This window comes from Stegastes partitus, unplaced genomic scaffold, assembly GCF_000690725.1.
Source record: "Stegastes partitus isolate 25-593 unplaced genomic scaffold, Stegastes_partitus-1.0.2 Scaffold151, whole genome shotgun sequence".
Taxonomy (NCBI): Eukaryota; Metazoa; Chordata; class Actinopteri; family Pomacentridae; genus Stegastes; species Stegastes partitus.
The window spans coordinates 369,451-388,897 of NW_007577882.1; the positions used below are offsets into that span (position 1 = coordinate 369,451).

General features: G+C 38.8%; 1 protein-coding gene across 1 annotated transcript; it reads right to left on the reverse strand.

Annotated features, from left to right (window-relative positions):
* Positions 1 to 4,361: 4,361 nt before the first annotated feature.
* On the reverse strand, positions 4,362 to 18,503 carry gls2b (glutaminase 2b (liver, mitochondrial)). Its single transcript, XM_008279277.1, has 18 exons — positions 18,310 to 18,503; positions 17,646 to 17,745; positions 17,365 to 17,486; positions 13,698 to 13,827; positions 13,272 to 13,351; positions 12,850 to 13,013; positions 11,994 to 12,052; positions 11,138 to 11,170; positions 10,955 to 11,013; positions 10,728 to 10,794; positions 9,085 to 9,135; positions 8,807 to 8,983; positions 8,551 to 8,682; positions 7,972 to 8,064; positions 7,830 to 7,891; positions 7,252 to 7,328; positions 5,485 to 5,548; positions 4,362 to 5,109 (listed from the first exon to the last, which is right to left on the reverse strand). The coding sequence occupies exons 1-18, from the start codon at positions 18,456 to 18,458 to the stop codon at positions 4,953 to 4,955; spliced, it is 1,776 nt and encodes a 591-aa protein (XP_008277499.1). The 5' UTR covers positions 18,459 to 18,503; the 3' UTR covers positions 4,362 to 4,952.
* Positions 18,504 to 19,447: the final 944 nt, after the last annotated feature.

Genomic DNA, 19,447 nt, shown 5'->3' on the forward strand with positions numbered 1-19,447 from the left:
ATGATCCCTTGTGAATAAATAAATAAATTGTATGAAAAACATCTGGTTTAGTTTTGCTTCCCTTCCCTTAATGATGTGAGTTGTAACAACTGCAAACATCCACCATAATATTAATAAAGTCAAAAATGTCATACCTATGGTCAAATTCACCTTTGTTGAACTGTTCCAGCCCATATATGAAATTGTTGGGTTACAGATTTAAGACACAACACTCCTAGGTATTGAAGATAGAGCTGTCAAGAAACCTGGATTCGGAGCATGCTGACTTTCTGGTTGGGAGGTACACAGTGCCATATTGTCGCTGTGTGCTTGTGAGTCTGTGAAAAAAACAACTTCTGTGTCTCTGCAGTGGTGTAGCCATATGGTGGTGATGATGGCTCTACATCCCACAGTAAATACCTGTCATATTGGGCTGTTGTAACGCAGGCAACTAATGTAAATTTAAGCTAAGTGGAACACTAACTGCATCTCTAATGAGTCAGACGAACATAAAGCAAATGCATGTTAATACCTGAAGGGAAGATAAAGCTTTCAGGTAACAAGAAATGCTTATGAAAACCCTTTAATGACTATACTGGATTATATATATATCAGTCATAGTGTGTTTAGTATCAGATTGTAGTGACTGCAGTGTATACCTACATGAATGTAATTGGATGTTACCAATGGCACAGCACGGAGTGAGCCACTTCAGTGCTTTTCCTGACCTAATGCTATGTTGCATTCATATGTCATATGACAAATGAGCAAACCCCATCTGTTAACAAAGAGTGTGTGATGTGGTCTGCGAGTATGTGGACCTTGAGTTAAGACTGTCTTGTCAGCTTCTGTTTACAAGGTCAACAAAATCGACGTGCAGTGTTTGAATTTGGAAGCACGATCCAGTGCCAGATATATTACAAAGAATGTTCAAGGTAAAATTTTTGCTAAAATGTATTTCTGCATGCACTGTATCAAGAAAACTTGAGACTACAACCACCAAAAACAAACAAACAAAAAAAGTTACTCGATTCAAGGTTACAGAAAAACAGTACTGGGAGAAGGCTGAGGCAAAAGGTTCAAAAACTTGCATTCTCTCTAACTGCCAGCAGGGGACGACTCCTCTGATTCCTAAAAGAAGTCAGATTGTATAGCAGTCTATGGAAAAATGAACCTACTTTTTACTTGATTTATAACTTCACTAAACATTTTCCTATTGAATTTAAGCTCTCAATGTTGACTATATTTAGTAAACATAGTCCTATTTTGTTGAAAGAGATGATAATACAACCTTGTGATTGACAGGTTGCTACTGTATCCTCATGCTTAGTGTCCTTGAGTTTTCCCTTTGCTTGTCATATCTGGTTTTAAAAAAGCAAGCTAGTAATGGCCAAATGCCAAACTCAGGGATTCAGAACAGTAGTCTGCAAATCACTGGTTCGCTACGTCCATCTTTGTGACACTGTCTATGATGGTGCGTTGGTTTGAAAGGTGTTACTGCAAGGAACTGTGGGATGGCATTATCTCCTCTCCTTTTGTAAAGGATGGACCAGTGTATTATATGTTTGTACACCTTTCCTTAGCATTTAATGAGTCGGGCCGGCTCTTATAATGGATGCCTCTAAGAGATTTCCACGAACCTTCTTAAGAAAAAAAAGACTTTTCAAACCCAGCCAGAGTTAGTGACAGAAAACAAGAAACAATCAGATTGAATGGATGACTGTATAAATGAATTAAAAGAAGAAAACAACCTGCTATTACAACACACTCTGTGTTAAGTGTTGTCAAATGCTTTTGTAAATTCTCAGTTCCTTAACAAACATACTTTAGTGTTTCTGTGATTTTTAATGATCTCAGCGGGAACACCACTTTGAGATATGCAGCCAAGATTGCCAAACTAATTGGAGATTATAACATGAGTTAATCAGCACAAAATTAATGGATAACAACAGTTTCACCACTTTCTTTGCTCGGGAAGCTAAATCAAAAGGTCAGTGTATCTGTAATATCTCTGTGAGAGGATGTTCTCTACTTTAATGAGAAACAGTTAATTTGTAGGATGAATTGTACAGCATTTGTCATTTTTTTCTGCTTGATTAATCATATTCTTCATATGAAAAATGCCCATGTGTCAATTTAACTCACTATCAAGCGTAAGCTACTGTTAATACAAACTCTGTTAATAGTCTCCGAAGTCCTTTCACAGCCTGGTAGTTTGATCCTGATGCAGTAAGTGTAGCTGTTTTCTGTTTGACCCCAGGGTCTCCACAGCCAACAGCCTCTGCTGCTCCATTTACATGACTGAATTCTCACTATTTTCAAGGCATGAAGTAAGACAAACTAGCAGACAACTGCTAATAAGGCTTTGGCCTAGTGCTGGAAAATTTCTTGGATCATTACCTGCTATTTTTGCAAGACAATTGGCAAGTAATTGGAAGTCTTAAATTCTGCCAGAAAGTGCAGTTTTTGCTAATTTTTTATTTGAAAATTATCAAACAGTTTAATTGTCAGCATGAAGCAACACATACTTCATAGCAAGATTAAATCATGAGCGTTCTGCATGCAAACCTGCAAATAGTGTTTTTCAGGAATAATGTTTATCACTTTAACCATGGTTTATCTTGTTAATTAGCACAACATGCAAACTCCAACACAGTCTAACTGGAATATAAGCAGTTTTACATGTGTACATTTAGTCATGAAACTCAAATGGCACAAATTCATATTTTTACCCAGTGATAGTATGAGCTCAGTGTAATGCTCGGAGGACTCCCAAAAGCCTGCACAGGTCTTTTTCCACAGACCATGGATATCAAAGCAAAAAAAATTATTGCAAACCATCAAGTAGTTGTGGAAAAATAGTTCAGTCTGAACCAAAGTGATGGACTACCAAAGGACTAACCCTGCCACCCCTAGAGCTTTGCAAACCACTTGCAAAACTCAGTCCTCAACAAACAACATGCTCTCTGTGTGGTAGCTATGACTGAATAGCAGCACAAATTATATAATGAAACAGAAAAAAAAATAAAAAAGAAATAAAATGCTTATATGTTCACAGAGTTCTGACTTTCTTTATTCTATCTTGCCATCAACGTTGTCGTCGGTTGAAAATCTTTTGGGGTTCAAGTTCATTCCAGTTGCAGCTCATTAGCTTCATTTTTTAAGTTGCTATGGTTTCATTAAACCTCCCAAATGCCTTAAAGTTCAAATCACCTACAAGCGTAAACATCTGCCTGCCATATTGATAAAGAGGCCCAATTTATTTTGTCCAAAAAGTGCCCTGGGTTCAAAACTGTAATTATCATGGAAAGCAGATTGTGTTTCATTCAGAAAGCACAGGTTGATACCTTACCCTCTGTCATCCTTAGAGGAGAAACAGCCCCCAAGCTTCCATGAGGTAGTGACTGCCAACAAGTGATCGATTTCATTGAACGCTGTTGAGAAAACGAAGAGCACCAGTCCACACAGTAAACTGTCCCCCTCCTATTAGTAGCCTCACCAAATCGATTCTGCGCAATGAGTAGTAAATATTTTCTTTAATCATTCAAAGACCTGGATGCCTAAATTTGCGCCACATCTGCTCATAATTAAGTCCACTAAACGGCTTTCCGATGCAGGGGCAACACTGCATTGGAAGAATGTAGTTTAATGCTTGCCGTCTTATTGTGTGTTAGTGCTTAGTGCCTTGTTTCGGCACTGGAGGAAAGTAATGGATCTGTCCGGACCACCAGAGTCCGGTCAGGTGGCAGCAGTCTCTCTAGATGTCAGGTCAGTCTTATGTAAGCCCTTTATTGCTCTTTTTACTGCAGGGTTCTGAGGTACAGTCTTCAGTACAAGTGGTGCTGTAGGTTCACCAGCGGCTATGGACTTTAGTGTGATGGGTGCACAGTGCCATCTGGTGGAGTCAAGAGAAACTCAAGCACATGTGCAGGGTGGTATCAGCCAGCAGAGGCCCACTATATTTGCCTCCATCTCTGCCTGTATCAGCCGCATGAAACAGGTCAGTAAGGGGGCAATCTGTCAATACTGATTAACTCAACATTTATAAATAAAGCATAGCTGAGAGGGGAAGTCTATTAAATTGAGCTAGCTCCACCTCGGCCTGCACTAGCTATATCCTCCGTAGTCACAGCTGAATGTTTCTTATAACATTATTTTATTCACAGTTTGTTTCCCCTTAAAAAATATGATTATGCAAAACACTTTCTTGCAGTAATGACATTTGAAACGGTTGAGTACTGAGCACCTCTCCTGCTGTGTCTTCATCACGTATTCCTACTTTCGGATGATTTACTGGATGCTGGGTGATATTTAATAATAAACTGCTGACACAATGAAGTCTCAACTAACCTAATAAAATCAAAACAAAATCAAACTACAGGTGGCAGATAAAGCATGTTTAATGGATGGACTGAATGTCGAAATATTAAATTACTCTTTAGAATTTCTTGTTTATGCAGTTAAACCGTATATAAATACTATAACACATTCTACAATAATACATTCCTGTATTAGGAATCTATGCATGTATTTACAGGTGAAAAACACACACATATGTACAATAATTGCCACTTTAAGTATACTGGGATCATGTACATCTAGTGTCCTTGTCTCCCGTTTACAATAAACCAAATTTGGGATTTTGCTTCCACACATATTACATAGTTTTAATTATTTAAAGCTTATAACTCATCAAGGCACAATAGGCTAAAATAAAATAGATGACAGTTAAATGTGCTGTTGTAGCTCATGACAAGCCCTTTATGCATAAAAAAACATCTTTTGAGTTTATCATAACAGTGTAGAGACACTTTGTTCCATACAAACTGCATGTTCACACCACTTCTCTTTTCACTGATGTTATGTATCCCTTTCTTTGCTTGACACTCATTCCCTCCACAACAAATATTTCAACTTGAGAGATTGCACAATTGCCCTAACATGTTACAGTCCGAGGACTCTATTTAAATACATCACACCATGCCTTCAATGGTGTCCAGCTTTTGGGGATGCTCAGCTTCACTGTGCTGCTTCTCCTGCTGCCTGCAGTCCTGCTGGTAATCTTTGAGCACCTTTACCACCTCGTCATGTCCAAACTGCATGGCATCATCGACTGGTAGGTTCCCCCACCTGCACACGGTCAGGACAGAGCTTAGCAGACTATGGGGGAGACTTTACAGCAGTGCACAAGTAACTACTCAACTGTAACTGAGAGGTACTGTACAGTTTTAGTTCATGAGGAAAAAAACAACACATTTAAATATCTTTTTAAAATGCAGCAATCCCACTGCGATTAGAAATCACATTTTTAAGAGATAGAAGAGTTGAAGCATCACAACACTGTTCATGTAAGCAGTAGGATCATACATAAAATTATAGTTAAAGAGATTTGTAAGGACTAGAACAAAACCAGAGAATAAATATCCGTTCATCATGAAATGCATAAGGATAAAGAGCAGTGAAGAAAACTGAAGAATACAAAGAAGTTGCAGATGTTTATCTCACCTGTCTTCTACAAATGGATCAACTTTGCAGGTTTCAGTGAGGAACTTCACTACTTCTACGTGACCTGAGGATGAAAAAGACAAAACACAGACTGAAAGTCAAACAGAGTCGGCATTTTTGTGTTGATTCAGAAAATACGGCTTCACCTTGGTGTCAAAAAGCAATCCAACTGCATGAACCCCTTGAATTCATATCACCACAAACTAGAAAGGCATGCATGAGTTACAGTAGCAAACTGGGAAAAGAAGGGAGAAAGATGCTAAAAATATAAACTATATGAAAAAAAAAATCCACACAAAAAAACAACATAAAAACAGGTGTATAATTATTATTATGACATTACTGTTCAAGACACAGCAGTGCACCATTAAATCTCTGCTGTGAATACACTGAGATCATAAGAGAAGACAAATAATCCACCATATGGTGCTCTGTGAAGGTTTATGAGCTGATTCATTCGTGGTTTGTATAATGTGAGCCAGAGGTACTAAACCTCCACAGTTACTCATGAAAATAAATAAAAACTAACTCGGTGCTAATTACAGCTGCGAGCATCAAGACAAACAATTCAGCAAGTTTAAGTATTTTTCTGTCAGTCACAGATGAATAGAAAATCTTTTCTCCAGATGGTACACTGGGATGAAAATAAAGTTCAGAGCAGAAAAACAATGTTTTTGGGGGCTTTTTTTTTTTTTAACAGAATGGCAAAGTGACTAAATGATTAACAAGGTGGGCATGAAGCAACATCTGTAACTGTCACCACACAATGCAAGTAAGATATAATTACTCTTTCAGCTAAGCTCGACAGAAATCTGTTGGCGTGTGATAAAAGTGGTCTTGGATTGCCACGTCAGCCAATCCTCATGAAAAGTGAAGCCGAAATCTGTAACTTCTTGTTATCTTAAAAATACGGCGAGCATGCCAGAACATGTAATGACAAACTTGTTGGGGGCTGCTGGGCCCACAAACTTTGCTGCACTTCACAATTTCACAGATTCTGTTGATGCATGCTTATGATGTATGTTCTCGATCGCTTCCTTTTGCAGAATGTAATCCTTTCTCGGAATGCAGAGTTTCTTTTACATCGGGAACATTGAAAACTTTTCTTACGTTTCTTGCCATAGGCTCTGCTGTACTTCTAGCTGATGTTGCTCCTATTTTCACTTATAGCAAACTAATCATTGCTGGTTGATGTAAAGCTCCCAGTGTGTAGGCATCAGACTGTCCCCACAGACGTTAAATTTAAAACTCTGGTACAGTTTTATCTGGTGCTGGTGGGCTTAATCAGTCAAAATGGGTTAATAAAAGTCAAAATTAATGTAACATGATTATTATACCCCTTTACTGTTATTGGGTGGTGGTCATGATGTCAGTACGGCCACATCAACTGTCTGTTTCTTCAAAGTATTTTTGTGTTCCAAATTACTTTGTGAATAGTCGGGTTAAGGGGCTGCCGTACTTCCTCCAGTTATGTTTGTGTGTTTGTAGGAGCAGCATTGAGGCAGCTGAGGTCTGAGCTTCCCTCATGAGTACTAACTCTTCTTGAAACTGCTAATTGGATGTATTTTATCCATTGTGCCACTCCTTTTGACATTTCAACACCAGCTAAACACAAACAGTTACCGGGGAGCTGAGTAATTAATTGAAAAAAAAACGTTTGCACTACACAGAGTGTTGTGTAGTCCCGGGTCACTATTGCCTGAGGGTGTGTATTTGAGCATTAAAGGAAACACAGGAACTCAGACAGTGAAAGCCGGCAGTGCTCACCCTCTGCTGCAGCGATATGTAGCGCTGTTCGAGAATCATAGTCTTTCAGATCCATGTCCATGGATGAAAGTGCAAATCTGCAGCATTAAAACAGCAGAACAGCATAAAACAACAGAACAAAACACAACAAACATTTTAGATATGGAACTACAAGACATATCAGTTAAATCGTATAAGCATAGTTCTGAAAATTAAACTAATCAGTTCCATCTGGGAACCTTTGTTGAACTTCATGGACATGTTATCTTATTGTTAAGGTAACTCTAGTAACTCAGCTACAGAAATGTGACACATTTAATCGAAATGCCAAATAATAAGAGAATACACAAACACAACTGATGTAGCTGCTTCTGTACTGGGCATGAAAGGTCTAAAGTCAAAAAGATGTAAATCACAACCTTCAAACTACTTGGAAATTTGTTCCAAGCAGCACTGGAGCTGTTTACGACACTTTGCGAAAGTTCATTCTTCATTTTATTTTTCACCTGTCTGTGTGCATTTTTATTTCTCAGGCCTGGTGTAAACATTCTGAAGGATGTTTTGTTTACAGGACAACAATCAGAGCTTCAGGTAATTACCTCCTCAGGGCTGACACGTCTCCACTGTAGGCGGCAAACATCAAGTTGAAAACAGACTTGTTCTGCAAATCCATTAAATCTACGTGAATACAAAGGCTTGAAAAAAGCATTTGACATACCAAACAGAATGCAAAAGGCTCACCCTGTCCTCTCCGTCCTGTCTGCGAGGGTCCTGCTTCTTCACGAAATGCCTCAAATTGTCGTAATTGTGGAAATTGAAGAGTGATACAAGCTCCTGAAGGTGAGAAACAGCAGAATGTGAAAGCTGGTTCTATGTTTTAATGCAGGACAAACTTTAATGAAAACATTTATCGGCGCAGCACAGTCGATGATTCAGAAGAAGATATTGAAGTCAGCGAGTTGTGAAAAGATGAAGCCGTTAAGAGTATATGAAACTGATTTTATGTCATCACACAGAAGCCAGAGAATAACTCTACTCTCGTAATCGCTGTCACCACAAGTCGTTCTGCTCCGTAAGGCAGCTGCAGATTGTACATCTTAAGGATATTAACATTCATAGCTCACCAGCTCTAATTGATTTGTCTAACTAAGCAGGCTGTCGTCGTAATCACCATAATCTTTCCTCAGTAATTAAAGTCACAACTATAAGATTTGAATATTTCAAGACTTTGGAGCCGACAACAACACCATAGGCCATCAGAGTAATCTGATGTTATAATCACATAAAAATTCACAGGAAATGCAGAAGTCCTGATCTTGCCTGACAGAAGTGTATTCCCCGGACGCTGTTTCCAACTCTGTCCAGGGGAGGAGACCAACACATCACTCCCATGACGTTGGGAATCACCAGCAGTATGGCACCAGACACCCCCGATTTTGCAGGCAAGCCCACCTGCAAGATGAGAGCGAGAGGCTGGTTGGATGTGTGTGCTTTCTTTTTCAGGCAAACAGATGAACGTTATTTCTGTCAGAGGGGTGGTGATGTGATGGTCCTGTCACTTCCTAATGTTACTCACATGAAAAGCCATCTGGCCAGAGAAGTCATACATGCCACACGAGTGCATGAGGCTCAGGGTGTCTCGCACCGCCTCGGCGCTCAGCACACGCTCGCCTGTGATTGGACAGATTCCTCCGTTGGCAAGAGTGGCAGCCATGATGCTTCCCGATTCACAGGTCACCTCGATGGAGCAAAGCTGGGAACAAAAGCGGTTCAGTTTATTGCTGAAATGACTGAATGCCTTTTGAAAGTCAAAATCGGGCCACACAAGAATTTTATGGCAGCGAAGCAGTTTACCTGGAAGTAGAAGTCGAGGGCATCGATCATTTCTGCTCCCGGAGGAAAACACTGGTGAATGAAATATAGAATAAGATAACTTTATGGATCCCTCAGCAGGGAATTTTAATGTACAGCAGCAAGATACAAATCAGAATCAGAATGTCTTTATTGTCATTGTATGAGAACAATGAAATTAAAAGTGCCATGAGGCATGGAGGAGAAGAATTACAAAAGCACAATAGGTTAAGAATAAAGCTATAATAAAAACTATGTACAGCTTTCACCTGTTCAGATGAGGCATGATGAACATACATATGGATATGTAGAGATGTGGCATGATGGATAATGTACCCGATTAAAGGACATATGGTGTAGAATTGTACTTCTGCACAGAATAGTAGTGCTAATATGACAAAAATGATTGTCATGACTATTTGACTGACTGAAACATGCTGGAGATAGATTTTAAATTGAGTTCAAACACAGTCTGGCAGTTTGATGATGGTGGAAAAATGGATAAAAGGATTTTTCATTATTTCAAAATATTTAAAAAAAAAAAAAAAGGATGAAGTGATATTTTGTGGTTGGACAGACTGTAGGAGTGTTGAGCTTACGAAAGCCTTTAAAACACACAAGAACAAAACATTAAAATAAAAATAATATAGTTGTATAGCATTATTTTTCCTAGTTTGTGAAAAAAATACATTTTGATGATAAAAAAGTTCAGATTTTTAAAATAGTAGCTCATTATTTCCATCAAATATGTTGTCTGCAGCTGAAACAAGGAATCAATCAAGCAGATAGAAGTCAGCCTACAGCTTCAGGTTGTGTAATGTGAGGATTTGCTGGTCGGTCTGCCGAGGCGAGAGCAGAGGAGGAGAATTGTGATTGATGCTTTTTGTTTGTCTGCCTGTCAGAAAATACCAGACCGAATTTCATGAAAATGGTGGAGAGGTGGTAAAGTAGGCGAAGGAAGAACTAATTCAATTCTTGCGTGGATCTGAATAACGTTCATAAAAACTGCGTGACAGGGCATTGGCTCTGGCACAGGATCCACTCTCTGAACACCCCTTCTAGTTTTCCCTTTTTTTACATCATTGCAAACTAAATGCCAACTATGTTTGGGTTTTGCACCGTTAGTTGGACAAAACAAGACACTGGAAGATGGCACCTTTAGTTTTAGGAAACTGTTTGTCATCTTTAATAGTTTCTTATGTTTCTCAAATTACTATTATTATTTTTTAGAAGCAGAAGCCTTTATTTGACACATATACAACACAGCACAGTGAAATTCTTCTCCGGCATATCACACCTTATTAGGAATCCTGGGTCAGATTGCAGGGTCACGATACCCCAGGAGAAAAAGGGAAAGTCCAGCAGTGGCAGCTTGGCAGCCCTGGGGCTTAAACCGCTAATCTTCTGATCAGTTACCCAGAGCTCTAACCTTAGAGCTCCTTCTGATTTCTAGAATTATCAGTGATGAAAAACCTCTTCCAGGCTGCCCTATCTATATGTGCCAGCTATTTAAAGAAATACTTCACACAAACATGCATGCGCATGCAAACACAAGCATTGCACTTTGTCTTAAAGTACTGCAACAGAAAAAAGGGGATTTACAATCCTACAAATTTTAACTCTGTGCAAAATGTTCTGTAACTGACCTTCTTCTCTTTCATGTAGTATCCAATGGCAAAATTTCTGTCGCCTGTTTCTTTTTCTGACTGGAACCTGAGACAGCAAAGCATAGGAGGTCAATACTGAAACATCAATAATGCAGCAGGGCAGTGGACATGCAATTTGCCTAACACAGTAACTCTTTAAACTTAGATGTACCAAACAGAGATATGTGAAGATAAAATAATTCAAAATTACTTTATAGCACACTCACATGGCATTGCTGAATCCGACATATTCTTGGCCAGCCATCTTTTTAACAAACTCCATAACCTAGGAAATCAAAAGACAACACTGTATGTGTACTGCAGCATTCCTCTGACCACTGAGACAACTGTGCCACATTTTAATACCGATGTCTGTTAACAGAGAGGAAAATCTGAGGCACACTACTTACATAGTCAAACTTCTCTGCCTTATTTGAGCGGGGCTAAAAAAAAAAAGAAAGAAAGAAGAGGGAATAATTTGCTTGTATAAAAACATAGTGATTGTAATTGCCACGTTTATTCAATTGTCACATTCATGACCTACGACTAATTCCACAGTGTGAAAAGCCAAAGAATGCACCACTGATTGCATAATTTACTATCCTATTATCAGCGACTCCAGCAGGAGGAGAGAAAGGCAGTGATCATAAACCACAGAGCTCTGGGAGAGTTCAGGGAATATTTCATAAAACAGAACTCCAGATAACCGTGAAAAATTTTGCTACTGATCTAGAAGACAAACCTGAGATATTCTACAGAAAAACAGTCATATTCAATCACTTAAAAAAAGGCCTTGTCATAAAGATCATCATCATGACAGCAACAAAGTCAATCAACTACCTCTAAACAAGACAAGTTGACATATTGTACATTATGGATCCGAATAGTTTGTTATTTTAAATAAGTCACTATTTGTCAGATGCAGATAGAAAAGGGTCTGTAAAAAAAAGTAGCGATAATACCATTTGCAATAGATGTGTATGCAACAATCTGCAAACGTGTTTTACAATATCTTAACTGTGTGACACTTTCTATCATAGTTAACACATTTTTTTTTCATGTGTATAGAACAGAAAATCTAATTCCAAGACCCATGTTGACCTTAGTAAAAACATAACCCAATAACATTTCAAAAAATACAGTCCACCCCTCCGTGACTGCAAAGTACAATGTTTGCAAACATTGTTGTCATTGACTTTCACTAAAGAGAGAGTGAGTTACTATACGTGCTGACTCAACTGTCACACATCATAGCCATCTGTTTACCTTGATAAGGGAGCTGATCACTATGGCTCCAGCGTTCACCATGGGATTGTGAGGCTTATCTAACAGAAAGGACAATGAGATAAGACATAAAGTTGATGAGGACTTCTGTACCAAACGATGTCTTTGTATCGGGGTCTTCGGTCTTTTTAATTAATCAGATAACTGATTTAGATCAACATCTTTATCATATCAGACAACATTAGGCCAAATATATATAAAGTCACAAAAGGTGCCCAAGATATCTTTCAGGAATGAAACATCTATATCTATACTTCAAACAATAATTATTACTTTTTAAAAGAAGACTACATCACAATTGAATGTCTAACGTTTACTGAAAAATAAAGAATCACCGCAACTCTATTTTAAACCTGCTAAATGCCACAAAAAAAATCAAATAAATATTAAACTGGAAATTACTCAAATGTTTACCTATCGGTCAAAATCAATCTTTTGATCGACTAATTATTTCTGCACTAGAGCTTGCATCAATATTTAATCATCCTCTGAGGAGAGAGATGACCTAAAGTTCATAGCAGACAAAGACATGAGAAAATTAAACCCATATTTCTTACTTGTTGGGTAGAAAAATATATTTTTAAGAGATGTGATGTGCTGAAAATATCATGAACTAACTCTTGGTTTGAGATTGAGGAAGACATAATCCATCCAGTGGGCAATAGCACTGATACAAGAGGGCAGGAAACTATGAAGAGGCACCTAATCCACTGCACCACATGCATGTACTCCTATAGGTTTCTTCTCCTGCCTGTTCGAAATGTTAGTGTTAATTTCACACACTGATTGAAGGGTGATGTATTTTTACAATTTGACAGGCTGCAATGAGGCCACGTACCTTCATCATCAAGTGAGAGCACGTTGAATTTGAGACCACTGGGCTCCATGCCAACATAACGGTGAACCTTCTCTGTTCCTGCCTCATGTACAGCAACGGCGTACTGCAGGGGCTTCACACATGACTGCAGGCAGAATGGTTGCTTGGTGTCACCAACTGAGTGCCTGTAGAAAGAAGAAAGAATTGAAAACAGCATTTTGATTAAAAACATGCATAAGAAATATCAGTGACATTCACTCAAATCAAGAAAGTCTCATCTTTTAGGATAGAATGGATAAACAATCCAAGAAGTTTTCAGAAAAAGTAACATTTATAATTCAGTGACTGCTGGGAGCCGTCCATCTGCCTAAAAGCTTTTAACCAGCCACTGAACGGATCTTGTGGTGAGATTGTTTTGCCAAGTCCAAATCTGGATTTCTTACCTCTGGCCATCAACTGTACACAGAGACACACCCCACAGCTCTGGGCTAAACTTGGCCAGCTGGGGGATGTAGTCTGCAACCTGCAGCCGCAATACACAAGAGAAACGCAGTGAAAGTCAGTGCAGCAGCAGAGCAGATTGTAGTAGACAATACATTTTTCATGAACAGGAAATTGAGTAAGGGTGAGTTGGTGAAATGCAATATGGTCAGGATTTCTCAGTTCACAACTACATTTTTAAATTTGATACATGCATGTAGTTAGCAAAAATAGTTTGGCCATATTGTTGAGCCACATCAATGCATACCAAAACTGGACTTCATATGCAGAACAGAACAAAATATATCAAAATGGAATAAAAATCAGTAACTTTAGCAACAGCGCTATGCTTTGCTACAATAAAGAACACACAAACATCAAAGGAATACCTTCCCATCTCTTTGGTTTTGCACTGTTTTGTAGATTTCATTTATTTTTTGTGCAAACACGTCAAACTCAGGGATGATAAATTTCTTTCTGAAGGCCTGGATCAGCAGGACAATGTTTCCACCAACGCATCTAAGAGGAAAAATAAAAAAACAAAACAAAAAACACATAATGCGGAGTTACTCATGCTTCCTGAAAATGACATACTTTTACCGTGTGTGTGTGTGGGTGTGTGTGTGTGTGTGTGGGTGTGTGTGTGTGTGCATGTGTGTAGTCCTCAGTGTGGCGGTCAGCAGCAGCTGCCAGCTATCAGTCTGACCGACAGACCTTTTCTTTGATCAACATTACAGCAAATAAAGCTGACGTGTTCTGACACACACTACCCACCACTGACTTCTTTTAAAGGACATCTGTCCTGTTTGGTATTATCTATTTGAAGTTTAATGCCAGTTTGACTACAGAAAAACACAAACGTAATGAAACATGACATTACTGAGGTAAAATTGTTTAATACTGCAGTTTCTGTGCTGCACAATGGGGGTTCTGGGGTTTAAAATGACATGACCACCTTGCAATTTTGTGAAACTTAATAAATGGCCACAACACTATCTGCCAACAGAGCAAGCAAACTGTACTTTTACCTATATCCTATGCACAGAGTGATGTCAGGTTGGAACGTTTTGACCTGACTGACGCTGAAAAACGCAGGAAAAACGTAACAGAGCTGAAGTCCTCCACGTGTTGCCTTTGACCAAGTTGCAACATCTCTTTTTAAAACAGCTTGTAATTCCGTATCCGAAGATATCCTTGCCAAAGTACATCGCTCTGTAAAGCTGGGTATCCTCCGCTTTCGTTAAACCTCTTTTAAAGGAAGAGAACCTATTTTAATACCCATAAACACAAAAAGGTACTTACAAAAAATATGATTTCAGAGAAAGTAGTTTATAATCAGCTGAGCACCTTCTTAAACTCAAACACCAAATTAGAAATGTTTCAGTCAGATTTTAGGACACATTACAACACAGAGAGAGTCCTTCTGTAGGTGTGCACAGAAACAAACCTGAAATTTGTGATGTTGTCTTTGATACTGTGGACCATCTCTTACTTTAGCATGCTGGTCTTTCTGGAGTTGTTTTTAACTGGTTTACCTCATATCTTTACAGAAGATGTGTGACCACCTGCGGACAGCCACAAAGATCAATTGTAGGACTGCATTTAAAAAAAAAATGTTTATATACTACCACTCAGCACTGTCACCAGGAGGCACAGCATCTCTCGACCAATTGAATAACTTTTTACAGCTAAGCCAAGATAGAAGAAAAGTGCGGGTTACTGGGTCAAAAGGTCAGAGTAACAAACTGAGCCCCGAACAGAATACATTTGTATTCAACCCAAGTAAAAAAAACAACACAACAGAAATCTAACAGTGACTTTTGACTCTGATTTTAATGTTAAGCCTTATGTGCAGGGTGTCACAAAAATAGCATTTTATCATGTGAAAAGCATCTTCAGAGGTCATTTCTCCCTCTGAACAACACAGAAGAGAGCTTGATAACCAGTAAGCTGGACTACTGTAACACTCCTTTCTGATCTACAAAAAAGCAGCCAGAGCTGTTTTTAAATTCTGCACGATGAACACACATTCTGCCTATTTTAAAGTCTTTACACCTGTTACCTGACAGCTTGAAACGAAATTCCTTTATATGGCATTACATGGCCTTGTACCAGGCTGACTCTCTGAAATGTTATTGTCGTTTAAACCAGGAAAAGCCCCTTTAGATCCTTTGGCTTTTCTGTTTTAGCTGTTCCACAAAGCAGAACAAAAACATTTGGTGACGCTGCTTTCTGCCATTATGCTCTGAGCCACTGGAACAGCCACCAAGATGGTGCAAGAGCAGCTGAAAATATTAATATTCTTAAACTGAAAACCCATCTATTCCGTGTGGCATGTATGTAAGTATTTTTTATTTTTTTATTTTATGGTTTGAGTATTTATAATTATTTTTAAAATCAGCACAGATATTTATTTGATTATATAAACATTTTACAGTTTTAATAGAATCAATTCATTTTTAAAGAAGTTTTCACAATTATATTTTTATTGCTATTTTTTTATTATTCATAATTTTAGCAGCTACACTACCCATCAAATGTCTTTTTTTATTCCATTGTTTTGGTATAAATTAGTCTCTAAATCAAATTTTACCACTTGTGTTTTGTTAATCACTTGTAAAGCACTTTGGGCTGCATTTAATTTGTCTGACCTTTGCTTAATCAATAAAGTTGGACTGTTTAATTAATTGATACAAACCACAGCCTCAAAAATCCCCATACAATTTAATCAACATATTTTAGACAGGGTCTCAGCCACTATGTTGTATTGGATTGCATTACATGAATATGTCCATGGTTCTCTTTTCCTGTAGTTCTGATTTCCTCCGTGACAAATGACAAAGGCAGAGACAGACAGACAATTATGTCGCAAGTCACCTACAACAAATCCTGTATTAAAATGGATTGTTATCGGAAGGTCAGACTAAAAATAGTTTGGTCTCATGCCTGCACATGCCTCACGCCTGGTGCAGGCATGAGTGGAAAACAAAACACCACAAGACTGTCTGGTCCAATCTGAGGGGCAGCGCAGAGGAGCAGAACTCCCAGAAACAGGCAATGACAACTGATAGAAAGATTTAACAACTGTGCTCTGTCTTGTGTTTGATTTTCTGATCTGCTGAATTAAAATACAGCTTATGTAAAACTATGTTCATATTCAGTTGGTTGGTCAAAGGAGTGCAAGAAATAAAACCCTCCTATCAGCATCATCTTTAGAAGGTAAATTAACTTGAAAACTATCTCACCTCTCAGACTGCACTGGCCTTCAGCAAACATCATCAAACAGCCAGAACAAAGAACATGAGGAACTGTATTATCTCTCCAGCACTGAACCAGCAGCTGCTGGACTGAGAGGTAATAAGCCGGAGATACTGACTTGCAAATCACCCCGCCAGGATGAAACTCAGCAGGGTTTGATTTGTGCTAATCAGAGCAGCAAGTATTTACCAGCAATGTAAAGCATATTTCCAAATATAACCACATAGTTGTAAGCAGCTGCGGCTCTGCTGGTAGAGCTGGTTGTCAACTAGCTGCAGGGTGCGGATCCTAAGCTCCTCCTGCCCTCATGAGCGAGAGGCAAGAATTGTAAAGTTCATAGCCCATTAAGGTAGAAAAGCACTTTATACGTGCAGTCCATTTACTCGACATAATTACAGATCATTTGGGAGTTTGTTCTTCCTTTTGCCTCGTGGGTGTAATTCAGAAGAAGATTGCAGGTGTCAACAATGACACTGATAAAGGCTCTTAGTATTCCAGTAAGCAATAACAGTGTGACAGTAAGGACTCTGACACCAAGGCCGCAAAATGGAATTCAGCCATTGTTAATTTCATTATTTACTCATGTGCTTTTCCTGCGGTTAAAATGCACTTCTAGACTAAAAAGCCCATTGTCTCAGTTGTTTTCTGTTTTTGTGTTTATCTATGTTTTGGTCACGATGAATTCCAGGTAGACTGATGATGGCATCATGCTGTGAGTCACACTCAAAGAACTTTTTTGAAAGAAATTGTACAAATGTATTGCCTTGAGTAATCACTTAACCGTCTCACTAGAGCTACCTGTGGAAAAGGTCTCTGTCCATCATCACCTCACCAACAGATTCCTTCATGGCCTGTCGGAGATTCTCCATACAGTCTCTGAGCCGAGGGTCTGACGGGTGAAGGCCGGTTTTTTTTAGGGCCTGCAAACAAAAAATTAGGGGTCAACCTGACTGTCATTGCACTCAGCAAACACAACTAAATACAGTATATATCCAGGTAATGCAAACAGCAACAACAGTGCATATGGAGGTGTGTATATACATAAAGTAATACACACACACACACAAATCAATGCTTACTGCGGTGAAGTGTGAGACGGGCACTTGCTCTTTTCCCTCTGTGATGGTGTAGAAAAGCATGTTCTCCACTCCAGAGCTGGGGGGCTTTGAATGCATGTTCCTAGTGAAGTGAAGGGTAAAGTCTTGAAAAGAGAAAAGCAATCACGCTGATGTGGGGAAAAAAAAAAAAAAAAGTTACGTGATTCGTAACTTTTTAAAAAGCCAAATTATTTGTGATGGCAAAGATACCCAAATCTGTCATTCATACAAACATGCCAGTTGAAAAACAAGAAACAACGAAAAGCCAAAACAATTATAATTTTCTGAAACGCCAGCTGGCAGAAACACAGAGGATTTGTGGTTGGCATGTGCTGTCTTGATTTTGACAGTTTGAACACAGGTGATCTGGACATGTTACAGGTCCCTGAATGCCTCATGTTTCTTTAAAAACCCCTGTCAGAAAGCTGATTGGCTCAGTGAGAGATGACACACTTCAGTGACCCTCTGTATTTTCCATGAAAGGTACACACAATAACTGCAGCGTGTAAACAAACATTCATTCAAGTAGTTGTCATCTACACAATTTGGACAAATTGTGCAACAGTGTATGGGCAGACTGTATGAAGGATTCACCGCCAGCAGGGAGGAGTTGAAACTCAGCAGTTCATCACACAGACACACTTACTTTTTGAGATGGAAACGATCCGACTCGGGTGTTGATTTTGTGCTCAGACAACATGCTGGCTGGATGATGAAAAGCTTCTTGGCTGCGTCTGAGTGTTTGACGATCAGTTGAGCGGAGCTGGACAGACGCAGCGCCCTCAGACAATGCATGGCTGCGACGGATAGCAGCCACGAACAGGCCCCGGTAGTTTGCGAAAAAGAAAACTGCAGATAACGTCGGCTGGTCGGCTTTGCGCTGAATGCCAGCGGGTCGTGCGAGGTCAGTTAGTAAGTTAGTGTCAGGATCAAGTTTTGCTGCCTTCAGGTGTCGTCGGAAATGTTTGTCCAGGTTGGCGGCGCTCGTGTAAAAATGGCATATTTAACGTAGAATTTTCTCATTATCATCATCATCATTATTATCATTATTATTGTTATTATTATTATTATAAATGAAATAAATTAGTCAAACATTTCACACCTGTGTGCTCTTTGCATAAAACCAACAAATTTTAAGTACAAATATATAAATTACACAAACTGTAAAAACACATTTAAAAGCAAAGTTGAACATTGACGCGGAGCACTTGAAAGCAGCAGGGGTGCGTCTAATTAAGCACAGACACACCTCCTCATAGGGTGTCCGTTAGGTGACTGACAGGTACAGTAGCCAATTAGAGGCTAAATATTTATTTCGGAAAAGTCTTCTCCGCCATGAGGTTTATCTTTAATTTTGTTAACAAATGATTTCAAATTTTTATTTTAATAAAAAAGGTCAGACCATAGCAAAGTACTTCATCTTACTTGGCGACAATAGAATAACAACAACACTTCAGGGATGTTAAAGCGTGATAACACTTGTGAACTGGAACACATGTTCAACCAACAAGCTTCTCATTGATTATTATCATACCCTGAGTTGAACCTGTTCAGTAATAGCTGATAACTAACTTAACTAATAGCTCAAAAAAGCAGAGTAATTAAAAAAAACATTGAGACGAATGAATCTAAGTGAACTCAAATGCTTGTACCAGCCTATATGGATATTACATAGATGGTTTAAGTGTTTATGTAGTTTGAGTGTGCAAAGTACATGCACTAAAATAAGCTAAAACAACGCATACTGGTGATCAAAACATCAAGTACCTCCATGTGCATGTTGT